Source organism: Tachypleus tridentatus, chromosome 10 (genome assembly GCF_004210375.1).
Source record: "Tachypleus tridentatus isolate NWPU-2018 chromosome 10, ASM421037v1, whole genome shotgun sequence".
Taxonomy (NCBI): domain Eukaryota; kingdom Metazoa; phylum Arthropoda; class Merostomata; order Xiphosura; family Limulidae; genus Tachypleus; species Tachypleus tridentatus.
Window position 1 is genome coordinate 25,557,232 of NC_134834.1, and position 27,735 is coordinate 25,584,966.

Consider the following 27,735-nt stretch of genomic DNA (forward strand, 5'->3'; position numbering starts at 1 on the left):
ATTCATTGGCAAAAGAGTAGCCCAAGAGTTGGCGGTGGGTAGTGATGACTAGCTGTCTTCCCTCTAGTCTTACACTGCTAAATTAGGGACGGCTAGCGCAGGTAGCCCTCGAGTAGCTTTGTGCGAAATTCCAAAAACAAACAAACTTCATAGTGAAAGCGAAATAGAAAATACTCTTTACTGGAAACAGCGCAATATAATACGTTATTTTAGAACTTAAAACCTTATATTTTTATTGGTTATAAATGATGCAATACAAAAAGTTTATTCTTATGCATTCATAAGAAAGTACATTAATTAAATTTTGAATGCAATCGGTGAAAGGTCATGAGTTGCGCACTATGAGGAAACTCACCCGTTGCGCGAGTTTCCTCACTGAAATAGCCACGTTCTTACCCACGTCATTGTTTGTAAATGTACATACGCAAGAATGAAAAGCAGGCAGTGAGCCGAAGGCCAGCTCACTCTGGGTGTGTGTGTGTATACATCAGTAAGTTGTCGACAAAGATGATGCTGTATCTTTTCACTCTCGCGTTGTCTGGTAAGTTTAGAATATATTTTAGTTTACTGTCAAAACAAAACTCTATGCTTGTATAAGTAGCTTAGATTTATAATCTCTAACTTCAGACAAAGAAACTATAAAGAAACAAATATTATTTCGAGGTATTTAGTTGTGGAAAATTCAAGAAAAACTCACTAAGTTTGAATATATTTCAAAAGAGTTTTGAACAACTGTACCTGTTCTGAAGTTATTTACTTTAAAGAGGAAATGAGAGGGAGAAATGTTTATCCTAATTAGTGACACGGTTAGGAGGGACGAACGTGGCCTAGTGGTTAGAAAGTTTAGATTATGGATCCTAAGGTTCGTGTTTCAGTTTGTTGTAAAAATTACGCTCCGTACTCTGGGACCTAGAGTGCGCTGTAAGAGTAGCTTTGGAATCCTCCTATTCGATGAGACGAGTGCAGTCCATCAATTTGACAGTTTTGCACACAATGCTGAAACTTAAAAGAAATATCTAAAATAAATTTAACTCTAAAGACAGCTGCGGATGTGAATTTGAGGCCCTCTTGATAAAATCGGATGTTTCAATCTTTCTCAAAGATTTAAGTTAATAATTCTCTTAGGAGACTTTTTACTTTCCAAACCTTTCGCGTAATCGTGCTATACACAAGCAACGACTTTATAACTTATTTTCAGGCATGTTGTGCTACTGTATCAGTAGTAAAACAACAATATTACAGATTTCACCTTTCATTGTGCCAAAGAACGTCGGTTTTTTGTGTTTTTCTCTCTTGATAAAGCACCGTTTTACCAAAAAGAAGTTCACGTGCGTTTTTCTAATATCATTCAAACTGGAAAGGTAGTTGTCCACATTTTCCGGGCTAAACAACTTTGTATCAAACAATATAAGAAATGGTAAATGTACACACTCTTGAGGCTAAACATTGTATCAAACACCATGTGAAGTTAAGCGATAGATGTACACATTAGTGAGGCTAAACAACATTGTATCAAACAGCATGTGAAGCGATAGATGTATACATTAGTGAGGCTAAACAACATTGTATCAAACAGCACGTGAAGCGATAGATGTATACATTAGTGAGGCTAAACAACACTGTATCAAACAGTACAGGAAGCTGTTGAAGCTGCCGGTAATATAAGTTTTCATATAAGATTATTTCATTTCCATTACTAGTTAATAATGATGATGGCACCGACTGGTAATGGTGAGAAAAACGTTTGTTTGTTTTTGTTTTATTTGTTTTCGATCTTATTGTGAACGTTTCGATTTATATTAATTTCAATATTCTTATAAATTGCTGATTTAATTGGTTTTACACTCTTTATTTGTGTTATCGAAACAACAATCACAGATTTTAAGGTCTGGGCTTGGTCATTTCTAACTTAAAACTCCTGGGCAGAAGAAGGACAAACAAACAGTAACACTCACGCCTATCAAGCTACACTTAACAGTGAATAATAGGAGTGAGTGTCACAATCCTCCGAGCTAAAAGTGAAAGTATGTTCAACGGCTTAACGAAAGACAAGCTAACCATTAGGGCACTTTTTAAGGACGAGAAACCCACTTGAAGTAAAAATATATCTCAGAATGGCTGGTATGGGTGTTAACACTTTAACAAAGAATAACGTTTTGACCTTCCAAGGTTAAGCTGAAGATGACCTAAGAAGGTCGAAACGTTGTTCTCTGCTTTATTAGTAAAAGTGTTGATACCCATGCCGGCCATTCTGAGATACATTAGGGTAGTTGTAGCCCTCTGTAGCAAAGGCAGAGGCTGTGTACGTAGTGGAACAGCTAACTTGTTAAGACTATTGTATAGTAAGAAACATTTACGTATTAGAGTTCTTTAAGTATTTAATTCTTTAACTACAGAAAATGTAGTAGTTGAAATAATAAGCATGCAGACACTAACTGAAAGCTGACCTTAACACAACCAAACACTTCACTTATATAAGTCGCCTCAAAACATATTCCTCCTGCATACGATTAATATCTCGGTGTTTGTTTTAAAGAAATAAATAATATGTGACTACTTTCTTCATTCACTATTAAGCACTAAGCTATCTATGCTGGTGTCACCAGGTATCAAAACCCATTTTTTTTAGCATTATGAGACTTCAACGTAGCGTATGTTTACCTTTAATAATCACATGTTAAAATACTACCATGTTAAAAATATTTGCAAAAGATGTCTCTTCTATTTCCTGCAAATGTTGCGGGAGAAATACCAACAAATTGTTCAATGTGGAATAGTGCGAAAACGATTACTTAACTTGTTGCAATATGTCAAGGTCTTGACGTGCAGAACGTTTCTGAGAACAAAGATTTAAAACCGGTTCAAAAAAAAAAAAAAAACGGGTGGGAGGAGAGAAGAGAGAGAGAGAGAACGTGCAAGCTGGTTAAGGGAAGAGAATCTATTTTTTCTTCAACATGTGTAGTGTATCGTATAACCGTTGCGGGTAAATGACGTTGACAATCAACAGACATGGAGTAGAAAGTAGTTTTGGTCTTTTACACACATACGTACATAAATATTGTTAAGCAAAGACGTATTTAACGTATTTTGTTTCAGTTATCAGCTTGGGAGCGATTCAGATTCCGCCATTTTAACAAACCCACAAAAAAACACAATTTTGTTTCAGTTATCAGCTTGGGAGCGATTCAGATCCCGCCATTTTAACAAACCTACAAAAAAACACAATTTTGTTTCAGTTATCAGCTTGGGAGCGATTCAGATCCCGCCATTTTAACAAACCTACAAAAAAACACAATTTTGTTTCAGTTATCAGCTTGGGAGCGATTCAGATCCCGCCATTTTAACAAACCTACAAAAAAACACAATTTTGTTTCAGTTATCAGCTTGGGAGCGATTCAGATTTCGCCATTTTAACAAACCTACAAAAAAAAACCAAAAAACACTTTATTTGTGTTCCTCATCCTTTCTTTTCCAAAAGCGAACACAAAATGTATTTTTAAAGATATGTTGTCAATCTTTGGTCATTACCAATACGAAACAGGGAAACAGAAATGTATAAAGTTATTGCTACTGGTCAACATTGGTAAGTTTATTTTTTTGTCATTGAAAGAGAATGACGTCCTTTCAATATTTTTTTTTTCATACAGGAGCATCAGGCCCCGGCATGGCCAGGCACTCGACTCGCAATCCGAGGGTCGCGGGTTCGAATCCCCGTCACACCAAAAATGTTTGTTCTTTCAGCCGTGGGGGCATTATAATGTGACGGTCAATACCACTATTCGTTGGTAAAAGAGTAGCCCAAGAGTTGGCGGTGGGTGGTGCTGACCAGTTGCCTTTTCCTCTAGTCTTACACTTCTAAATTAGGGACGGCTAGCGCAGATAGCTCTCGTATAGCTTTGCGCGAAATTCAAACAAAAAAACAAACAGGAACATCTGTTCCCCCCACACATACACACAAAATTCCCTATATTACGATTTCTAAGTTTTTGAAAATAACAAAAATTCTGAATTATCCATTATTGATGCAAGGGGAATTACGTGATATATACATAATAGGTTAGCCGGATGTACCGAAACTTTAATAAAGATGATTGCGTCTGGTGATGACTAACCAACGTCACGGTAAAAAACAAAACAAAAAACCCATTAACAGTTGAAGTGACTAACTTCCGCCAATACTATTTTACTCAATAGAAGGTTTATTTACACAAAAACAAATTCGATATAAAAATGTTGGTTTTCCACAATCATTCTAGAAATATTGACAACTGTCACTGTTGGATGTATTTTATTTGTACTCCAACTTAATGTGTGTGTTGTAATATTTAATGTTATTAATTCGGTGTAATTACTAATCGCCACAGAGCATAATCGTCCAACAACTGCGCACGCGTTATTCAAGGTGCATTCCAATTATTTTTTTTATGTCCTGTCATCACTGATGATGGTGCAACGATTCAGTACGTGTTCAAGGATTATTTGCATAGAAATCTACCACGCATGCGTATATGTGTGAGCATGTACGTTACACATCTTAAAACCTTATTATCTCCTTGTTAATGCTATTAATAAAGCTTTCTTGTTGCTCCTCGAAATTCAACATTTAACTTCCATGAACATTAACTTAACTATGTCCAAGGGAAGCACAAACCTGCAATGGTAATGAATTATTTTAAGTCCAGATTCCATAATGTATATCTAAAGTGTTAAGATATTTTCATAACAGTTCCACGTCTCTCCATGATTTTGAATCGTTACGTTGCAATCTGAAGCGAAGGCATTTAGTTAACAGCAAATACCACCAATCTATGGGCTGCTCTTGTCTTACAGAAGTGGGATGTGACTGTCACTCTTATACCGCACCTACAATCCTAAAGTATGGATCACGTATTGTTGTTGGGTTTTTTTTTTCTGTCGCAAGGGACGAACACGAATCGCAAGTGTAAATATCCACCATCAGGACATCAAGGCTTTCATTGTTGACGACCTTTAGGTGTGGTAGACGTTGAACGAGACCCCTATATATTTGCATTGGCAATGGTGCTGAACACGGCCCCTACACATCTGCATTGGCAGTTCTGCTTCTTGTAACGTTGGCCTTGAGTGAGATGTAACACATTGAAAACTAACATTTCAATGTAAAGTTCCTCGAATATAACCTTGAGAAGATAATTATGGTACGTAACCAACTTAAAAACTGGTAGATGATCAAAACCACCAAGGACAGTTGCCGTATACGTATATGTGTGATTAAACATTAGTTACAAATATTCAATAACAGTCGCTTGTAGCAAGATATTATGAAAACCTGTGCGTTCAATAAGTTGTATTTTTTTAATCACTATTATTTTCATATATTTGATACTGTGCAAAAGTATTAGGACAACATAATATTTTGTCATTTCTTCCATTTTGGGCCCAGCATGGCCAGGTGGTTAACTAACTGGACTCGTAATCTGAAGGCCGCAGGTTCGTATCCCCGTCCCACCAAACATGCTCGCCCTTTCAGCCGTGGGGACGTTATAATATGACTGTCAATCCCACTATCCGTTGGTAAAAGTGTAACGCAAGAGTTGGCGGTGGATGGTGATGACTAGCTGCCTTCCTTGTAGTCTTACACTGCTTAATTAAGAACGGCTAGCGCAGATAGCCCTTGCGTAACTTTGAGCGAAATTCAAAACAAATCAAACCTTCCATTTTATGGGGCTAATTCTTCCATGCCATTACAGAATGGTAATACTTCACTGATACATTTTGAGAATTGAATGAGCCTAGGTAAGATTACTTATTCTTTAGAATTTCCATATGTTTGTACTGAGAGCTGTGTTTGAATGAGCATATCGATCAAATTTAGGGTCTGAAATAACTGTCATGGTATGTTATGGAATGTTCTAACTATATAGAAGGAAGCTAGCGAGAAATTAGCATTCGGTACCAGTATATGCTAGAATAAATCGATGTAATAGCACTCTACAAATAAACTTTAATGAAAACAGTATTTTACATTATATATTAAATTTTATTGTCATGTCACAGCTCAAAAGAGCGTATAGAATTATTAGTAGAGCAGAGAATTCGCATAAAATCTTTACGCGATGTTGGTTGGACTCTACATCAGTTACTGTATCCTTGAAATGCTTTCCAAATATTGTCTCAGGGCACACTAGATCTTGCGACTGAGACAGGTAACTTTGAAAATAGGAAAAGAAGAGACAGAACACCTAAACTCAAGGATACTTAACAGTATCTTTGTTTTATGCAGTTTTAAGAACAGAAGGAAGAGTGCCACTGATCTCAAGCATAAGGTTTTTTTGTTTTTTCGGAATTTCGCACAAAGCTACTCGAGGGCTATCTGTGCTAGCCGTCCCTAATTTAGCAGTGTAAGACTAGAGGGAAGGCAGCTAGTCATCACCACCCACCGCCAACTTTTGGGCTACTCTTTTACCAACGAATAGTGGGATTGACTCTCACATTATAACGCTCTCACAGCTGAAAGGGCGAGTATGTTTGGTGCGACGGGGATTCGAACTCGCGACCCTCAAATTACAAGTAGAGTGCCTTAACCACCTGGCCATGCCAGTACGTAAACTGAGCTGTTGGTGATTAGAAAACGATGTTATGGACAGATGAGATAAAGTCTTTAACTATTTACTTCAAAGTGTAGATTGTACATTCAGCAGAAGAAAGGTGAAAGATACGTACCTCAATACATCTACCATGAAGCATGGAGAAGGTAGTGTGGTGGTTTGGAGATGTTGTGTTTTTTTTCTACTGAGTTGATATGAGAATATTTACAAAATAGGTGGGCTAATGGACCAGCCCAAGTACCATCAGATACTGATCCGTCATGGTATACTCAGGTTTTTGTGTATTATTGGTAAAAGATTATATTACCAAAACGATAATGACCCTAAACACTCATTCAACCTATACAGAAATTACTTAGCTAAGAAAGAAGCTGTTGAAGTCATTCAAATGATACAATGCTTCCAACAGAGCCCCGATCTCAACCCAGTTGAGCAGATCTGAAATTTGATGCATCGGAAACTTGACAATTAAAAACGTTACTTCCAAAGAAACTTTATAGAAGTACAGAGATGCCAACCATTACGATTTGAGCGTAATCATTACGATTTTGGTGTATACATTACGACTATACGCTCATACAGACAAATATTACGACTTGTTGCAAGTCCCAAATTATTATATATTATATAGGCCTATACAATAAAGGAAAAAATTGTTCCCCCAGGGCTTAAAAGGGGTGAAAAGAAAATTTCTAATGAGATACAAATAAATTTTGATTATAAATAAAAGACATAGCCCAAATGGCTTCTTGCGATAATCATGTTTGTGCTTGAAATAATAAAAAATATTTGCATCTCCGACGTCAACCAATAGTTTGAGTGCGGTGCTTCTCCATACTGGGTACGTGGGAAGATCCATAGTTACGTCATCAGTGCGTGTCAGCCAATCAGCGCTCGTATAGATGGGTATTTCTCGTTTTCTAAGCGGCATAGAAACACCAATGCGATCGTTCACAAGATGGAAAAAAAAAGTCTCTTTCACTAGATTGTCTTGTTTCTGGCAAATCTAAAAGAACTAAAACTGTGAAAAGGCTCTGTCTACAATCATTACGCCCAGTTATTTCAAATAGGTGGCATCTCTTAAAGTGTATTATAGACACTTAGAGAAAAATCTCAAAAGATACTTTGATTAAATATGATAAAACATGCCTGAAAGACCGTCTGTAGTTATTAAAGCAAAATGATGTTTGCGTGTGTGTTTTTATAGCAAAGCCACATCGGGCTATTTCCTGAGTCCACCGAGAGGAATCGAACGCCTGATGTTAGCGTTGTAAATCTGTAGACTTACCACTGTACCAGCAGGGGAGGAAAGCAAACGGGGATACACAAAATATTAACTGATTGCTGAGCTCAAGCACTTCCACTGAGTTCCTGTTACATATTTCACATTGCACAATTTCACAATAAACTGGTGTATTCACATGTATAATACTTTGTGCAAGCTTGGACATCTAACTTTAAATGAAACTTCGTTCTCACACACTGATAACTTTTTGTATAAAAACAGCGAATCTGACTTATTATACGACGGTGAAATATTAGAGCATGAGTTGACACTGCACTTTCAGCCAGTGGTGCGTTAATAAAGTGACAGTCAACCCAGTTACTCAGTTCATAGTAGCCGCGTAAGCGGCTTGCGTTATGGACTGGTTTATCCCTCTTTAATGCAGCAATTGTAAATAACAGTATATGCTATCATGGCATAGAAATATGTTGTGCCTAATTAAAGTTTTAGAAACAGATATTAGCGGAACTCTAACTGTCGCTCGTGATAAAATTCTGGAGTTTGTATTGCATTTAGACAGTTTGATTGATAGAGTTAAATAAACTACAACAAAAAAACGCCCTTACTTTCTAGATAATTCTTTCCCAACCATTTCATCTTCATTAGAGTAAGTGCGAAAAAAAACATTATTCTGTTAGCATTTTAGATTATTATAGTAATTATATGAAATTACAAAAAAACAACAAACACGCGCGCGAATGAAAAGAGGATAATATCACTGTAGGTTGTAATTTTAATGTTTTAATTTAAGTATTAGTACGGGTGAGATATGGATTCTTAATGATGATGTTAAGGAAAGTATTAGTACGGGAGAGATGTGGATTCTTAATAATGATATTGAGATTAGAAGATTTTAATTTAAGATAGGCCTAAAACATCTAGAAAAGTCTAAGAATGTGACTTAAGGTGTTCTAGCACATTGAAAACTGGATTATAAATACGAAATAGCAGAAATGCGAAGAGGTTTTTTCGTAGGTGAATCGACCTACGTTTTCGTGAAATATTTGAATCTGTTTCTGTTATCGTGGGTGTTGGATTACGCTGAACATCTAAGTTGATTGGTTTTGCATTAAAATAATTTGTAACGTAGGCCTACAACGACTTACGAAACAGTGCTAGTGCTAAAGCTTGTAGAAACAAAAAGGAGAAGAAATAAAATAATTTATTATTGTTACTGGATTGGACGTAAAATTAACTTAAAGACAATTTAAAAGAATACGTCAAAGAAATAACAGCGATACACAAACGGGTAATATTTTAACACGTTACATCTGCCATATCCATTCTCGTCGAGGCCTTTCTTTGACGTCAGGTTTCATCAGACTGACTGGGATAAGACAGGCACAGTGGTTGTCGAGTCGCTACATATATTGTCGATTTCTGGACAATTGTTATGGTGTGAACCACAAGTAAGTAAATTATAATTATTATCAATTTTTAAAAGTTATTTACAAGTCAGAATTAGTAAGATTAATAACACAATATTATTTATTATTTGCAGCATAGCAGCTGATAGAATGGCTCTGACTTTGTTTTTCGTTTTTTCTCAGAAACATTTAACTTATAGCTCCAGCCGAGTTGAGATCTAATTAAAGCCATGATTATTGAAGATTCCCTCTTGTATTGAAATCTAAGCTAACGTGTTAGTTTGTTCTTCCTTAAATTCACTTTTACTACTGACCATAGATATAGATAAAAGGAAACTCACGTCTTGTCGATTTTTCTTCGATTCTGCATTAATTTGTACTATAAATACATCTGACGTTATTTGACACAAACCATATCTAAAATGTAAGCTTAAACAATTTTCATTTCTTACTCTTTTTACAGAGTTTTTCGCGCCACACTTTACAAGTTACTATGTGTGCATAAACTAGTGCACTGTTAAAATGATGGTCAAGAAGTGTGGTTTGGTTTGAATTTCGCGCAAAGCTACACGAGAGCTATCTGCGCTAGCTGTCCCTAATTTAGCAGTGTAAGACTAGAGGGAAGGCAGCTAGTCATCACCACCCACCGCCAACTCTTGGGCTACTCTTTTATTAACGAATAGTGGGATTGACTCTCACATTATAACGCTCTCACGGCTGAAAGGGCGAGCATGTTTGGTGTGACAGGAATTCGAACCCCAGACTCTCGGATTACGAGTCGAGTGCCTTAACCACCTGGCCGTGCCGGGCTAAAGTCTGGAGTTAAAACACCCAGTCAACATCGCAAAATCTTGCGATAACTCTAAAGATATTGTTTTTTCCCTTTGCAATGGCGGAATGCGAACCATGAACGTTCAACCTCACAGTCTGATCATAGTACTCTAGACCACCATGCTCAGTCTTTATGTGTTCAATAACAGAGCATAAGGAAGGAAGGGGAAGGAGTGTACTTTGAACTATAGGGTCGGAAAATTGGTTGCTTTTATGACGTAATACTACTTACAAAAAAACGTGGTCTGCACATGAAATGTCGTGTAACAGACCAAACCGATTATTCCGTTAAGCACTTTATAAAATGATGTATCAACGTGCAATCATTATACTCTTATAACTATATAAACATGATCCTGCTTACAGCTGTTCATTATTGGATAACTTACCAACACGATATTTCACTTGAGTGATCACCTTCCGGCTTTCAACATGTTATTCATTCTACAACGGAAGTCGTATAATTAATCACTATGCGATAAGGCTTCGACTTTTTTTCGACACAGTTGGTTATTTTTTTAACAGTTTATTTTCCCATCACGTTTGTATTTTTTTGGAAACATAATTTAGCTTACACAGTTAATGACGTGTGGACTCAAATGCACGAAGGACCACTTGTCACTCAAAGTACCCGTTTGTAATGGAAATATGTTTATAATTCTTGATGTGCTAAAAACGCGTAGGTCCAAGAAGTATTAATAAAAATGAAATGGAAACCCTATAACCGAAGCGCTTTCGAAGGGTGGACCTTTCTTCTTCAGGGGCAAACTGGGAGTGGATTGAATGAGTGATATATATAAGAGAGTGTTTAGTGTCATCATAGGGATCACCCAGTTTTCCAGGAATTGTTTATTTCTCTGTGTACTGTTGTGAGTGTCTCATTTCTGGTGAATGTAGCCGGTGGTCAGAGTGTGTGTATAAAAAGATGTTTGTGATATTTTAATTTTGAAATGGCTAAATGTTTTAAAACAAATAGGCTTAAGTTTTTAGGTAAAATAAAATATAAATAACACCTGGAGGTGATATGGTGTACTAATCAATTAAAAAATCAGCTTTGATATTTCATAAAAAAATGGGTGAAGATGAAACTAATGACCAGAGGTCACTGATTCCTGGTTCTAGATTAATTCAGAAAGGTTGACCAGTGTTTAGCTTGGCAATCCAATATGTTTGTTTTATTTCTATGTCTGGTTTAGTTTTGAATCCTGTTTCAATCCCAGTGAGAGTCACATCGTTAATGGAGTGAATGGAGACAGGGAGATCTTTTTCAGTGTTAATATAAGATTTATGATTGTTAAAACATCCTCTTAAAGTTGTTTTTGTATGTCCTTTACATTGACGATTACATTTTTTACATTGTATAGGATAAATGATGTTTTTTTTTTTTGTTTCACAAGTGATTTCCTTAGATCTTTTCAAATTTGATTGTATTTGTCGGAAAATGAGTCAGTGGTTTTTATGAATTTGCAAGTTTGACAGCGGACTTTATTGCATGGACGACAACCATTTTGGGGTGGGATGTAATGTATTTCTGTGTGAACAAGGATATCTTTCAGAGTTCTGTTTTATCAGAAGGAATCAAAGGGAACTTCAGGAAATATCTGTTTAAGACGACTGTCGAGCTGTAGTAGATGAAAATGTTGTTGTTTTTCAGAATTTGTGAAACATTTCTGAGTTTAAACTGATGTAATAACAAGAAGAATTCTAATTTGAAAGTTTAGTATCACCCTGATTTAGGATGTTTGTCCGCTAAGTCTTGTTAGCCTATTCAATTTGTTTGCCGATTTTGGTATCTTTATACCCTTTTTGTAACATGGTTTGTCTTAGACCCTTAGTGTGTTTTCTGTAGTCTGTTTCATCTGAGCATATTTTCTTTATTCTAAGAGCCTGACTGTAGATAATGTTTCGTTTAGTGTGAGAGGAGTGACAGTTTATATAGTGAAGATATTATGGTCTGTCTGTGGGTTTTTTGTACAAGTCTGTTTCAAAAGTTCCGTTTGTTAGAAAAACTGTAATGTCAAGGCAGTTAAACTTGATTGTTTTGTGAAAGATGTTTATAATTATTGACATATAATTACATATAACTGATATATCATATTTTGATTATATATCAATGATATATAATCATTTATAATTCTTAATGTTCTTCAGCTTATTCCCTTCAGGCTCAAATATCAGAATTAAAAAAGCCCCTGTTCCACTGGCCTTCATTATGCCTTAGGTGATTAAAACGGGTGTAACTGATCAGTATCTAGTTTGACATTAAAACCAAAACTACACAAAGAATTCTCTATGCTCTGACATACACAGTTTTCTTTCTTGACAATGGTTTATTAAATTTCACGCAAAGCTACACGAGGGCTATCTGCACTAAGCCGTCTATAATTTAGCAGTGTAAGACTAGAGAGAAGGCAGCTAGTCATCACCACCCATCGCCACCTTTGGGGCTACTCTTTTGCCAACGAATAGTGGAATTGATCGTCACATTATAACGCCCCACAGCTGGCAAGGCGAGCATGTTTGATGTGACCCCGCGACATTCAGATTACGAGTCGAGCGCCCTAACCACTTGGCCATGCGAAGTCGTTCTGGTTCCGATGGTTATTTCATGAAATGGGCCCGGCATGGCCAAGCGTGTTAAGGCATGGACTCGTAATCTGAGGGTCGCGGGTTCGCATCCCCATCGCGCCAAACATGCTCGCCCTTTCAGCCGTGGGGGAGTTATAATATGAAGGTCAATCCCACTATTCGTTGGTAGAAGAGTAGCCCAAGAGTTGGCGTTGGGTGGTGATGACTAGCTGCTTTCCCTCTAGTCTTACACTGCTAAATTAGGGACGGCTAGCACAGATAGCCCTCGAGTAGCTTTGTGCGAAATTCAAAACAAACAAACAATTTCAGGTAATAGTTGCTACAAATCATTAGACAAGATTTCTTGACAAATATATTTTAATATACAAAAAAGTAATACAATTTATAATAACGGTTGTTCCAAATAATGATTTATATACAAAATTGTTACAAATTTACAAACAGTACTGAGTCTTCTATGTGGTCTGTAACTGAATATTTTATCGACGTTCCACGATGAACAAATTAGTTTATAGTTGATATCAATACAGTTCACTTAACAGGTCGCCAGCTAGATTTTTATTCTTCGCTGGTCTCATGCCGTTTACGAGTTGTATTTTCTACTTTACATTCAATACATTTTTGATACATTTGATACTTTTTGTAACAGATAAGTATGAATGAAAATGAAATATTAGGTAAAACAGCCTGCAAAGTTAGTTATACATTTCGGGGGATATTTTAAAAATGTTAATATTAAATGTGTCAACACACCAATTTTTCATTTAGGTGTTCCCAAGTGTTTAGTATCATATATTTCCTTGTGCAACATGCTGTATTATTGTACTCTTCTGTGTAATTTGTTGTATTAAGCATAGGTATTTAATGCAATTATCACATATTCTGTGGAACGTGTTATATTTACCTTGAGTTAATATTAGTCCGTGTTTATTAAGCCTAACTGTTTAATGTTTTTATATTATTCTTTGTATAACACGTTTAGCGTGCCACATTTTGAATTATACAACAAATTCACTTGATTCCAGTTGGGCAGTTATGTTTAGCCCATGACTGTGAAAATTCTATAGCAAAAAAATGCAGGGAAGACGTACTTCAGAAAATAGAAACCGAAGCCAGTTTGTTCTCCCAAATCGACAAGGACGACTTTTGCAGGTATTTTCTGATATAACATATTAATTCATTATTTTCCTCTTAAAATCCTCCTATTAGCCACCTCACCGCCTTTGTTTCTCATCCGTTTACGTTAAAGTGTATATAAACCTTTACGTGGTCATAATTATCCGAAAAGTATGAGCGACATTTGGATTTCAAAAGCTTGTGACATAATATTAACAAATTAACATAATATTAACATTAATAATAATATTAATAACATTAACATAATATTAACAAATAATAAATTCTGAGATTAATCCTTTTTTTAATTACGGTTTCAAATTAAAACTTTTTTCACAAAAGTTATAAACTGAAATTATAAGTTTAAGGTTATTTTTGCTAATGGAATTATTATTATTCTGACCAAATTATTAAATGCTCGCTTATTCTGACTGGTTCAAAATACGATATTTCTGTCATTTTAATATTCTCTAACACAATACATTAAAATACAAGTTAACCAAATTCTATTCCTGTGAAGTTCTGAACAAAGCTAATTTTGTGATATGATAATTTTACAGGGCTTTCCATCACAACATAGCTTGCCTGCTTAATGAATTCTCGCTATGTGAGAACAAAGATACCAACAGGGAGACCAGCAATATATTACTTAAGGGACGTGAATATATGAAGAAAATGTGCAACCAAAATCAAGGTTATTAGTAGAAGTACATTTCACTAACACGACACTTTTATTCTAACATTATTCTATAATTACCATTGTGTTGTTTTTTCGTCAATACAATACTTAACATCACTAATTTAACAAGATATTAACGGAATCGGACATTTTGCTTGAATAATTGGACAATTTAGATTTACTATTAGTTTTATATATTGTTATTGTTTAGTATGATATATACACTACATGGCCAAAAATATGTGGACACCCGACCATTACACCCACATGTTCTTGTTGAACATCTCATTCCAAAACCATGAGCATTAATATGGAGTTGTCCCCCCTTTGCTGCTACAATAGCATCCACTCTTCTGGGAAGGCTTTTCACTACATTTTGGAATATGACTGTGGAGATTCATTTCTATTCAGCCACAAGAGCATTAGTGAGGTCGGGCGAGAAGGCCTGACTCGCAGTCGGCGTTCAAATTCATCTCAAAGGTGTTCGATGGGGTTGAGGTCAAGGTTCTGTGCAAGCTAGTCAAGTTCTTCCACAACAACCTCGGCAAACCATTCTTTATGGACTTTGCTTTGTGCACGGGGGCATTTTCATACTGAAACATAAAAGGGCCTTTCCCAAACTGTTGCCACAAAGTTAGAAGCCACACAATTCTATAACATTAGAAACAGCCATGACAAACAGCCCCAGACCATTATTCCTTCTCCATAAAACTTTACATTTGGCACTATGAATTCAGGCAGGTAGCGTTCTTTTAGCGTCCGCCAAACCCAGATTCGTCCGTCAGACTGCCAGATAGTGAAGCGTGATCCATCACTCCAGAAAACTCATTTCCACTGCTCCAGAGTCCAATAGTGGTGTACTTTACACCACTCTAGCTGAAGCTTGGCATTATGCAATGTGATCTTAAGTTTGTGTGCGGCTACTCGGCTAAGGAAACCAATTTCATGAAACTCCCGACGAATATTTCTTGTGCTGACGTTGCTTTCAGAGGCAGTTGGGAAGTTGGTAATGATTGTTATAACTGTGGACAGATTATTTTTACTCGCTATGAGCTTGTGTGGCCTATTACTTCGTAGCTGAGCTGTTGTTGCTCTCAGATGCATCCACTTCACAATAACAGCGCTTACAGTTGACCAGGGCAACTTCACAATAACAGCACTTACAGTTGACCAGAGTAACTTCACAATAACAGCACTTAGAGTTGACCAGGGCAGCTCCAAAAGGGCAGAAATTTGACGAACTGGCTTGTTGGAAAGGTGGCATCCTATGACAGTGCCACGTTGAAAGTCACTGAGCTCTTCAGTACGACCCATTCTACTGCCAATGTTTGTCAGTGGAAATTGTATGGCTGTATGTTTGATGTTATGTACCTGTTAGCAATGGGTGTGTAGCTGAACCCCCTAATTAAAAGAGGTGTCAACATGATTTTGGCCATGTAATGTGTCCAGTAAGCTATGACATTCAAAAAATTTTAGCAATCAGAGTCATTTGTCCATAAAATATATTATTGTTTAATATCGTTTAACAATTCATTTGTTTATGTTACCATAATGATTTTAATACATGTATTTATCTAAATAATCATCATTCTGTTTTAATAAAGATTAAACCATGAATATTAATATGCCCAAGAAGGTTATTTTGTCTCGTCAGTAAAATTAATTCAGTTCGTGAAAAGTAAACCCTATAGACAAAGTATTTAGGTCCAAACTGGTGACTGTGAACGAACAGTATTAATATAACTATTTGAAACGTTTTATGTCATCAAATGGCAAATAATAAAAACTGGATATTGTGTGAAGAGAATAATTTACGTGGTCTAGTAAATGCCAACTCCTTGTTAATGTTACATCACCAAGTGCTATATTGAGAACTTCTGGTGAATGCCAACTCTTTGTTAATGTTGCATCTCTTAGTGCTATATTAACGACTTCTAGTGAATGCCAACTCTTTGTTAATGTTGCATCACCTAGTGCTATATTAAGAACTTCTAGTGAATGCCAACTCTTTGTTAATGTTGCATCACCTAGTGCTATATTAAGGACTTCTAGTGAATGCCAACTCTTTGTTAATGTTGCATCACCTAGTGCTATATTAAGAACTTCTAGTGAATGCCAACTCTTTGTTAATGTTGCATCACCTAGTGCTATATTAAGGACTTCTAGTGAATGCCAACTCTTTGTTAATGTTGCATCACCTAGTGCTATATTGAGAACTTCTGGTGAATGCCAACTCTTTGTTAATGTTGCATCACCTAGTGCTATATTAAGAACTTCTAGTGAATGCCAACTCTTTGTTAATGTTGCATCACCTAGTGCTATATTAAGGACTTCTAGTGAATGCCAACTCTGTTAATGTTGCATCACCTAGTGCTATATTAAGAACTTCTAGTGAATGCCAACTCTTTGTTAATGTTGCATCACCTAGTGCTATATTAAGGACTTCTAGTGAATGCCAACTCTTTGTTAATGTTGCATCACCTAGTGCTATATTGAGAACTTCTGGTGAATGCCAACTCTTTGTTAATGTTGCATCACCTAGTGCTATATTAAGGACTTCTAGTGAATGCCAACTCTTTGTTAATGTTGCATCACCTAGTGCTATATTAAGGACTTCTAGTGAATGCCAACTCTTTGTTAATGTTGCATCATCTAGTGCTATATTAAGGACTTCTAGTGAATGCCAACTCTTTGTTAATGTTGCATCACCTAGTGCTATATTAAGGACTTCTAGTGAATGCCAACTCTTTGTTAATGTTGCATCTCCTAGTGCTATATTAAGGACTTCTGGTGAATGCCAACTCTTTGTTAATGTTGCATCACCTAGTGCTATATTAAGAACTTCTAGTGAATGCCAACTCTTTGTTAATGTTGCATCACCTAGTGCTATATTAAGGACTTCTAGTGAATGCCAACTCTTTGTTAATATTGCATCACCTAGTGCTATATTAAGAACTTCTAGTGAATGCCAACTCTTTGTTAATGTTGCATCACCTAGTGCTATATTAAGGACTTCTAGTGAATGCCAACTCTTTGTTAATGTTGCATCACCTAGTGCTATATTGAGAACTTCTGGTGAATGCCAACTCTTTGTTAATGTTGCATCACCTAGTGCTATATTAAGGACTTCTAGTGAATGCCAACTCTTTGTTAATGTTGCATCACCTAGTGCTATATTAAGGACTTCTAGTGAATGCCAACTCTTTGTTAATGTTGCATCATCTAGTGCTATATTAAGGACTTCTAGTGAATGCCAACTCTTTGTTAATGTTGCATCACCTAGTGCTATATTAAGGACTTCTAGTGAATGCCAACTCTTTGTTAATGTTGCATCTCCTAGTGCTATATTAAGGACTTCTAGTGAATGCTAACTCTTTGTTAATGTTGCATCACCTAGTGCTATATTGAGAACTTCTGGTGAATGCCAACTCTTTGTTAATGTTGCATCACCTAGTGCTATATTAAGGACTTCTAGTGAATGCCAACTCTTTGTTAATGTTGCATCACCTAGTGCTATATTAAGGACTTCTAGTGAATGCCAACTCTTTGTTAATGTTGCATCATCTAGTGCTATATTAAGGACTTCTAGTGAATGCCAACTCTTTGTTAATGTTGCGTCACCTAGTGCTATATTAAGAACTTCTAGTGAATGCCAACTCTTTGTTAATGTTGCATCACCTAGTGCTATATTAAGAACTTCTAGTAAATGCCAACTCTTTGTTAATGTTGCATCACCTAGTGCTATATTAAGGACTTCTAGTGAATGCCAACTCTTTGTTAATGTTGCATCATCTAGTGCTATATTAAGGACTTCTAGTGAATGCCAACTCTTTGTTAATGTTGCATCACCTAGTGCTATATTAAGGACTTCTAGTGAATGCCAACTCTTTGTTAATGTTGCATCACCTAGTGCTATATTAAGAACTTCTAGTGAATGCCAACTCTTTGTTAATGTTGCATTACCTAGTGCTATATTAAGGACTTCTAGTGAATGCCAACTCTTTGTTAATGTTGCATCACCTAGTGCTATATTAAGGACTTCTAGTGAATGCCAACTCTTTGTTAATGTTGCATCACCTAGTGCTATATTAAGGACTTCTAGTGAATGCCAACTCTTTGTTAATGTTGCATCACCTAGTGCTATATTAAGGACTTCTAGTGAATGCCAACTCTTTGTTAATGTTGCATCTCCTGGTGCTATATTAAGGACTTCTAGTGAATGCCAACTCTTTGTTAATGTTGCATCACTCACAGCTGCTGTAAAATATTCTATATTTATATAACTAACTGTGTGCTCTCTTTAGCCCCTAAAAACTCATCATAGTTAAGCCTTGAGTTATCTCTTTATAGCTCTTTACGTGAAAGTGAAATAAATTAAAAGTGAAAGACCTTCAGCGCAAAAGTGCGCCTGACTAAGAATTGTGCAGCTAAAAATTATTTTATTTCGTGGATTAAAAACTAAAGTAATAAATAGCATTAAATAATTCTATCACGCTGTGTCGGTAATGTGATAGCCTTTCTTTGTGTCTGTGCGTAGCTTCGCTTCTTACTTCTGGTATTTTTTCCTATCAAACTCTTAAGTTTCGTTTCTCACACATTTTTAATTAAGTTGTGTAAAAAACAGAAAGAACAAATTTGGAGATAACCTTTTAATTTAGGTCAAATATTAAATATCAACTTGCATTTTTGTTTTGTTTTTTATAATGCTAATTCACAGCTATTAATGTAATTAAACCCTATTATTCTCTATTTTATCATAAGGTTGGGAAGGAAGTGAATGTTTTCAATCATCTCACATAGAAGACTGCTATGATCCAGTCTTGAAACCATCGCTGTCAGCTGATAATTGTCGGTTAGTGCATTTGTTCTCTTAACGACAACTTTAGTTTCAAATTATTTTTTTATAAAGTTAAACACTCTAAAGGGATCATCTTAAAAGTTTCAGTTGAGTAAATAAAACTTGCGAACTCTCTATCGACTCTGATTGGCTGAATTTATTAGTGATGTTTATTTTTCTAATGGCATTTCAAGATTAAGGGATTCATTATTCCCAAATGCCATTAATAAGTTGATTGTTTCAATGTCATTATTTTACGTTTTTACTTAATATTATATATAGCTAAAATCCGAGTTTTAATACCCGTGGTGGGCACGGCACAGATAACTTAACAACAAACAAAATTTTTAAAAATCATATACATCGAAAATCTGATAGAATTAAAAATAATTTTAAAATAACGTTTCACCTCCGATGATGCCACATTAACAGTGGCGAAACGTATTTTTAAATGATTTTTTTCTCTGATTTATTGTTTTGAATTTCGCGCAAAGCTACTCCAGGGCTATCTACGCTAGTCATCTCTAATTTAGCAGTGTAAGACTAGAAGGAAACCAATTAATCATCACCATTCACCGCCAACTCTTGGGCTACTCTTTTACCAACGAATAGTGGGATTGACCGTCACATTGTAACGTCTCAACGGCTGAAAGGGCGAGCATGTTTGGCGAGATGTAATTCAAACCCGCGACCCTCAAATTACGAGTCGAACTCTTTACCCCACCTGGCCAATTTTTTTTCTCTATTCGATTTTAAATATATTTTGAATTTATTAATATTTTGTAGTGTGTGGATCTCCAACATTTGTGTTCAATAAACAAATTACTTCTTCTAACTACTGAAACGATTTATTAATATTTTTGAACTGAAAATTAGCTCTTGCAATCGTAGAGTGAGTTTATCGAACCTCAACCTGAAACAGTAGGAAAAAAACTATTTTATAAGAGTAAATTCAGTCTAAAAATAAGAATGAATAGTGCAAACAAAGATAATTGTTTGTTTTGGATTTCGCGCAAAGCTACTCGAGGGCTATCTGCGCTAGCCGTCCCTAATTTAGCAGTGAAAGACTAGAGGGAAGGCAGCTAGTTATCACCACCCACCGCCAACTATTAGGCTACTCTTTTATCAACGAATAGTGGGATTGACCGTCACATTATAACGCCCCCATGGCTGAAAGGGCGAGCATGTTTGGTGCGACCGGGATTAAACCGGGTTTGGTTAGCTGGAGTGTTTCTACTTAATTACAAACAAACAATCGTCAAAGGATGTTGATAGTGGATTTTATCAGCTTAGCAGATATTTAGATTTTAGGTATAAACCAGTGGCAGTCAAACGACCTACTCATGATTTATGAGAATTATGAAAATACTACTCGGGTGGTAAGAGTTGGTGTTTGGAGAGATGGAAGCCGAAAAGACCCGAAAAAAAAATTGTTGATGCTGATACGTATGCCTGTTTTAATTAGACTGTTTGTGTGTTTTCTTATAGCAAAGCTACCTCGGGCTATCTGCTGAGTCTACGGAGGGGAATCAAACCCCTGATTTTAGGGTTGTAAATCCGTAGACTTCCCACTGTACTAGCGAGGGACGTTTTAAGTAGATTCACCCCTTATATAAGCACTTGACAGCACAGGAATAAACTCTTAAGAACGGTTTTTATTCAGGAGGCAGAAATATGTAAATTATGTACCAAAGCTGGGGATATAGTTTATCCAATACATAAAATTTAAATGTGATTCAACTATAAAATATTGTGTAAAACAACCTGTGCAGTTAAGTTGTAAGTTTCGGGAATATTTTAAAAATATGTATATTGTACACGTTAGACAGTTTATCTGACAGTCTGCAGATAAGTTAGCTTATTTGATAAGTTTAAATGGTAGCTTATTTATCATTAGAACGAACAAGCTAATTGCATTATGTCTGCGGACTTACAACGCTAAAATCCGGGTATCGATAACAGTGGTGGGCAGAGCACAGATAACCCATTGTGCAATTTTGTGCTTAATTCAAAACAACAAGAAGCTAATCTACGATAACTCCGTTAGAGTGGCACATACACGCTTGTTTGAGAGTCAACAAAGACAAAGGTTTGCAATACGTGACCTTTATCAGTATCAAAGAATTGCAAAATGTTTATAAAAGATACATCCGTTCAACACTGGTGCAACTAACGACATGCACAAACATGTGCCTCAGTGCACATATGCGCGTACTGAGAACGTTATCATTAGGAAGTTTAATATTAAATCAGGATAATAACAAAACAATGCATTTTGAACATGTTCAAGGAGTTCATTAAATGACGTTTAAATCTAAGGAAAGTACAAACTAACTGACGTCATCAAACATGTTTTTAAACTTGGAAACAGAAAGGGAGTTCACAGTATGCATTGTAGTGGTCATGAAAAATAGTATTGTGGCCCTGTGATTTTTATTTGTTGAAACACGTTGTGAACTGACTACTTGTTTCAACAAACGAATAGATGATCAATTTTTGATCGCAAAAATTGGAAAAAGGTTTTCAATAGATTAGTGTTCATAGATGGTCAAGTGTGGTTCACTTGTTCACGTGCGGTTTATGAATCTGAGGGACAAATGTTCGCGCTTCTCACTTTTGAGCCATGGGTGTGTTATAGGGATGATGTTAATATCTAATTATTCCGTCAATCAAGAGTTGTCGGTGGGTAACTGTTAACTAGCTGCCTTCCTTCTAACCTATTGTTCATAACCATGGACAGCTAGAGTGGGTAACTCTAAGGTAGAAACAAACAAAACATGTTACCAATTTTTAAATAACTTAATACGACAGTTCTAGGGTTATGTTTAATGTCTTCGTGCGTATTTTACTGGGGAAAAAAATCGTTGAAAGAAAATCTATCTCATTAATTCGAGAGTGCCTTTGTATTAGTTGATATTTTTAAAAATATATATCCCAAAACAAAACTGTAAATCTTGTATTTGTTTGTGTTATTTCTTCTCGAGTATTTTCATATTAATGAAATGTGTATTTTTGGTTTTCCTCAGTATCTTTTCTGTATTAAGTTTCTTCAAAATAATATTCATTATTTTAAGTTTAATGCTAACCATTGAGATGTTTATTTACTTGTTTTGTACCAACTAGAAAATACACGTATTACAAGGAGTGTGTCACAAACAAGCTCAAAGCCTGTCCTAAAGAAAAGCTAGACTTATTTCTGGTTGACAAGTTTGGAGAATTAGTGTGGCAATGTCCTAGACTTAATCAGACCAAGGGCAAGATGGACAAACCCTACGCTCAAAAATTGTCTGCACCTTCTCCTGAAGGTAGGTGTCAAAAACAAAAGAACTTTACTTTCGGTAACTAAGTTCCGAGTTTTGTGCCTTAAACATCTTAATTTGTAGTGGTCAGTGGTCAGCAGGTTATAAATTAATGATAGGTGATATTTATACTAATTATACTAAGTAATCGTGATTGATAATTATTACCGATAAAGAAATGTACAGCTTATGACTAAAGGACCTCAAAACTAGCAGTATAAAACACTCAGAATTTGTCATGACTAAAATTCTTCTTAATTCTAGAATATCGTATATTCACCTTTATTTTATTGTTCGTAAGTGTAGTGGTAACAAGTTCCAAATGTTCTTTAAACATGTCTAATTTAATTATACTAAATGACTGACGACTCTGAACATAGGGTTTGGTTTGTTTTGAATTTCGCGCAAAGATACACGAGGGTTATCTGCGCTAACCGTCCCTAATTTAGCAGTGTAAGACTAGAGGGAAGACAGCTAGTCGTCACCACCACCTCCCACCAACTCTTGGGCTACTATTTTACCAACGAATAGTGGAATTGACTGTCCCATTATAACGCCCCCACGGTTGAAAGGGCGAGCATGTTTGATGTGAAGGAGAATTTAACCATACAATCCATACAACAGTTTCTATAGAACATAGAAATTCTTGTTTCTTGTAAAGCTCTACCTGGTGAAATTAATTTTTCTGTTTTACTCGTTAGAGGACGGTCAGTCTGTGGAAAGTAGGCCCGGCATGGCCAAGTGGAGTAAGGAGTGCGACTCGCAATCTGAGGGTCGCGGGTTTGCATCCCCGTCGCGCCAAACATGCTCGCCCTTTTAGTCGTGGGGACGTTATAATGTGACGGTCAATCCCACTATTCGTTGGTAAAAGAGTAGCCCAAGAGTTGTTTGTTTTGTTTTGTTTTTGAATTTCGCGCAAAGCTACTCGCGGGCTATTTGCGCTAGCCGTCCCTAATTTAGCAGTGTAAGACTAGAGGGAAGGCAGTTAGTCATCACCACTCACCGCAAACTCTTGGGCTACTATTTTACCAACGAATAGTGGAATTGATTGTCCCATTATAACGCCCCCACGGTTGAAAGGGCGAGCATGTTTGATGTGAAGGAGAATTTAACCATACAATCCATACAACAGTTTCTATAGAACATAGAAATTCTTGTTTCTTGTAAAGCTCTACCTGGTGAAATTAAATTCTGTTTTACTCGTTAGAGGACGGTCAGTCTGTGGAAAGTAGGCCCGGCATGGCCAAGTGGAGTAAGGAGTGCGACTCGCAATCTGAGGGTCGCGGGTTTGCATCCCCGTCGCGCCAAACATGCTCGCCCTTTTAGTCGTGGGGACGTTATAATGTGACGGTCAATCTCACTATTCGTTGGTAAAAGAGTAGCCCAAGAGTTGTTTGTTTTGTTTTGGTTTTGAATTTCGCGCAAAGCTATTCGCTATTTGCGCTAGCCGTCCCTAATTTAGCAGTTTAAGACTAGAGGGAAGGCAGTTAGTCATCACCACTCACCGCAAACTCTTGGGCTACGAGTCGCACGCCTTAACACGCTTGGCCACGCCGGGTCCCCAAGAATTGACGGTGGGTTGTGATGACTAGCTGTCTTCCCTCTAGTCTTACACTGCAAAATTAGGGACAGCTAGCGCAGATAGCCCTGGAGTAGCTTTGCGCGAAATTCAAAAACAAAACAATCTGTGGAAAGTTCTGCCAGTAAAAAGGGATTTAATCAACCTAAAAGGTCAGAGTATCTTACACAGGAGAATTTCCTTATTTTCATAATAGTCAGTCATTTAGTATAATTAAATTATTTTATTATAATAAAAGCATATTACTCTAGTTCATCACGTGATTACTAAATAAAATTTCATGAAATACGTGGTTACACAATAGGGTGGATCTCTCTTCTGGGATGTGATAAGGGACTAGCCTTTATTGATTATAATAGCATTACAGAAGGTAGTTTTGAAGTGAGTGCAAACTGATATGCACATGATAATGTCTCATGAATAAACACCTCTCAGCATGTTTTTTTTTTTATATTGGTTAATACGAAATCAAATACCATGGTGTAGTAGTAGAGGTCAGCATTTTTCAAGAGTTTAAGAGGAAAAACTTGTGATCATCTGAAGAATAGATGCTCAATTTAACTTTTTCTTCTTATATTCTGTTTCAAACAGAAATGGCCTGCCTTTCTGAAGTAGCCGAGGATTTGAAAGAATGTACATCAAAAGTTGAAGAATCTTCAAGTGCGGTAGAAGGAAAGGAAGGAAAAGAAAAACTTCGTTTCCTGTGCTGGTAAGCCTTAAAACAGTCCTCCTGTATTTCTTAGACTGGCTGTGAGTTAATAATATGCATACTGCAGAATGATGAATTTGAGAATTCTCTAGTTCGCGTCTAAAAAAAAACTACACATGTCGTGAGTGTATTGTAAGATTGACTGTCTAATCCCACTATTCGATTGGAGCAGTCCACGAGGTGGCGATAGGTGTTCTTGACTAGCTGCCTTGTCTCTCTCTAGCCTACCATTTTAAAATTAGTGTTAGCTAGCCCAGGCAGCCTGTATGTAGCTTTACTCAGACCGTACTTCTTTTAGTCCAAGATGCTGTTCATATCTTTGTTAATTTTTTTTTTTCATTTTGACCTGAAGTAGCTCAAGCATGTGAGTGCCTCTGGGTGTTTTTTTTACTCAGAAAAAACGGAAAAAATCTTTCCTGCACGTGGTTGTTGCATCAAGAGGAAGTTCAAATTCCATACGATTTAATTTTAGAACAGGGAAGAAATCCGCATTTTTTTTCTCGCAACGCTTTGCGAGCGCATGAGTGTGTGTGTGTTGCTGAATAAATGCATTGTTGTTAAACTGTTATCAAGCTACTCAGTGGCACAGTGGTATGTCTGTGGACTTATACTGCTAGAAACTGGTTTCGATAGCCGTTGTTGGCAAAGAAAAGATAGCTTTGCACCTAGTAACAAACAAACAAAAACATTATGAACCATTTTCAACGCCTACTAACTTAATAACTATATACAAACGTTTCACACCATCGGTCCCACTGATGTCGTAACCAACATACAAGCAAACTGAACGATAGAAAAAACATGAATGTAAATATACCATGACATTTTTGTAGTTCTTAAACTCTTACTGTATTATCATCCAGTGGTCAAGTCCATAACCTCACTTTGGTTTTTCTAGTTTATTTGTGTTGTTAACCCTCGCATCTTTATTGACCATAAGCGGATGTCCTTATACGATCTATTGTTGTTGTCGTTGTTTTTGACATAAGCACAAAGCTACACAATGGGCTATTTGTGCTCTGCTCACCACGAGTATCGAAAACAGTTGTTTGGAGGTGTAAGTCCGCTGTGTCACTGGGGGCCTTTATACGATCTACCGTCTTCTTTATAAATGCATGATAGATAATCATAACTATTCTTTCTTCAGTTTTCAAGATAAATCAGGCCCGGCATGGCCAGGTGGGTTAAAGCGTTCGACTCGTAATCTGAGGGTCGCGAGTTCAAATCCCCGTCGCATCAAACATACTCGCCCTTTCAGCTGTAAGGGCATTATATGTGAGAGTCAATCCCACTATTCGTTGGTAAAAGAGTAGCCCAAAAGTTGGTGGTGGGTGGTGATGACTAGCTACCTTCCCTCTAGTCTTACACTGCTAAATTAGGGACGGCTAGCACAAATAGCCCTCGTGTAGCTTTGCGCGAATTTCCAAAACAAACAAACAAACAAGATAAATCGCGTAATATGTGAGCAGCAGTCAGATTCTAAGTCCCACTGTCGAAAAGATGAGCTTTCTTTATCTTCAAAACCTCATCGAAAGTAACAAACATTTACGTGTTCAACAAAAGCGCCCCCTTGAGTTACTGGCGTACATGTACACTGAATAAATGGCTAATTTGATAACAATGAGCTTTCCTGTTTTTTGTTTTTTTTCTTTTCCAGCACGATGAAACAAACCGAAATGTGTGTTCGTCATGTCCTGGAGAAGAAATGCAGCGATTTTATAGAGAATCTTATGAATAAAGCCATGGGACAGATGTTAGATAGCATGGAAATGACTTGTAAAGATGTCGACATGGAGACTTGTGGTAGTTCTTCCATTTCGCCACAAGGGTTACTGATGGGTGTCTTGTTGCTTTCCATATCTTTCCTCAAATTCATACATGTTGCATGAAATGTCGACATATATTCTTTTTTATATGTTCTACCTACATAACTTTTTTTCAAGTGTCGACACATTTTGGGTTGTAATTTAACATAGTTTAGAACATGTTTTCCTGATAGAAGTATTATAAACAAATTGTGTGTTTTTATTAAAAAGTTATATTAATAAATCTTAAGTGCGGAACGCGTTTTAAGAAAAAAACTTAGAGCATTTTATCTCTGCCCACATTTATGGACAAAAAATGTTAACATAAATTTCGCTTTGATATTTTACCGTCACGTTTTTTTTTTAATATGGCGGACAATTTTCTATTCATATTAATCTATTATTAAATACAGTTTCTGAGTAAGTAAATGTATCTTAAGAGTTTTTAAGTGTTTATTTACTAATCTTCACCCGAGTTTGTTATTTTCAATTATGTTATATTTTATCCTACACTTTGCAGTAACTTGAGCAACAACCGTCTTATAACACCAGCCAACAAAGACAATTTTTATTGCTAGTAGAAATATTACAGTTGTTCGTGAGTAATTTGACAATGCTGATTCCAAAAACCATGTTTAAAATTACCGATAACCTGTAGTTTTCAACTTATGATAAATGTATTCAAAATATTCTTTTCTGTTGTGAAAATTACTTTTTGTTATATATTCCTTGAAATTTGCATCTTAGAATGTTCAGAAACAATACGAGTTTGAAAAGGTAATGACTGTAATCATATACTGAAAGCACATTCAGGCTATGTTTGAAACTTTCATCATGGTATTATTTTTAATTTTTATTACAAAAAATCTGGTTGAACTTGCACCTTTTGTGTATGTTCTCAGTTTCACGCTGTAAAAACCAACAGTAATCTCCCGTCATTGTCCTTTACATCGCTGTTCCATTGTAGAAACATCTCACCATGCTCATCGCTTACTGAACCTAGATCATTTGGAAAGAAGTGTAAGAGGTGCATATTTAGTGGCATCCTAGAC

General features: G+C 36.3%; 1 protein-coding gene across 1 annotated transcript; it reads left to right on the forward strand.

Annotated features, from left to right (window-relative positions):
• LOC143228908 (uncharacterized) lies at nucleotides 1–27,375 on the forward strand. The gene is made up of 7 exons (XM_076460350.1): nucleotides 1–541; nucleotides 13,685–13,811; nucleotides 14,336–14,469; nucleotides 19,216–19,306; nucleotides 22,415–22,596; nucleotides 24,761–24,878; nucleotides 26,536–27,375. Exons 1-7 carry the CDS (start codon nucleotides 415–417, stop codon nucleotides 26,765–26,767), a joined length of 1,011 nt encoding a protein of 336 aa, XP_076316465.1. The 5' UTR covers nucleotides 1–414; the 3' UTR covers nucleotides 26,768–27,375.
• Nucleotides 27,376–27,735: the final 360 nt, after the last annotated feature.

What these genes read in the sequence shown, in the direction of transcription:
- LOC143228908 (XM_076460350.1), top strand. Translation starts at nt 415, where the DNA reads ATGTACATACGCAAGAATGAAAAGCAGGCAGTGAGCCGAAGGCCAGCT. An exon ending in GACAAGGACGACTTTTGCAG is followed by an intron (nt 13,812 to 14,335) that starts GTATTTTCTGAT and finishes ATAATTTTACAG; the next exon opens with GGCTTTCCATCACAACATAG. An exon ending in CTGTCAGCTGATAATTGTCG is followed by an intron (nt 19,307 to 22,414) that starts GTTAGTGCATTT and finishes TGTACCAACTAG; the next exon opens with AAAATACACGTATTACAAGG.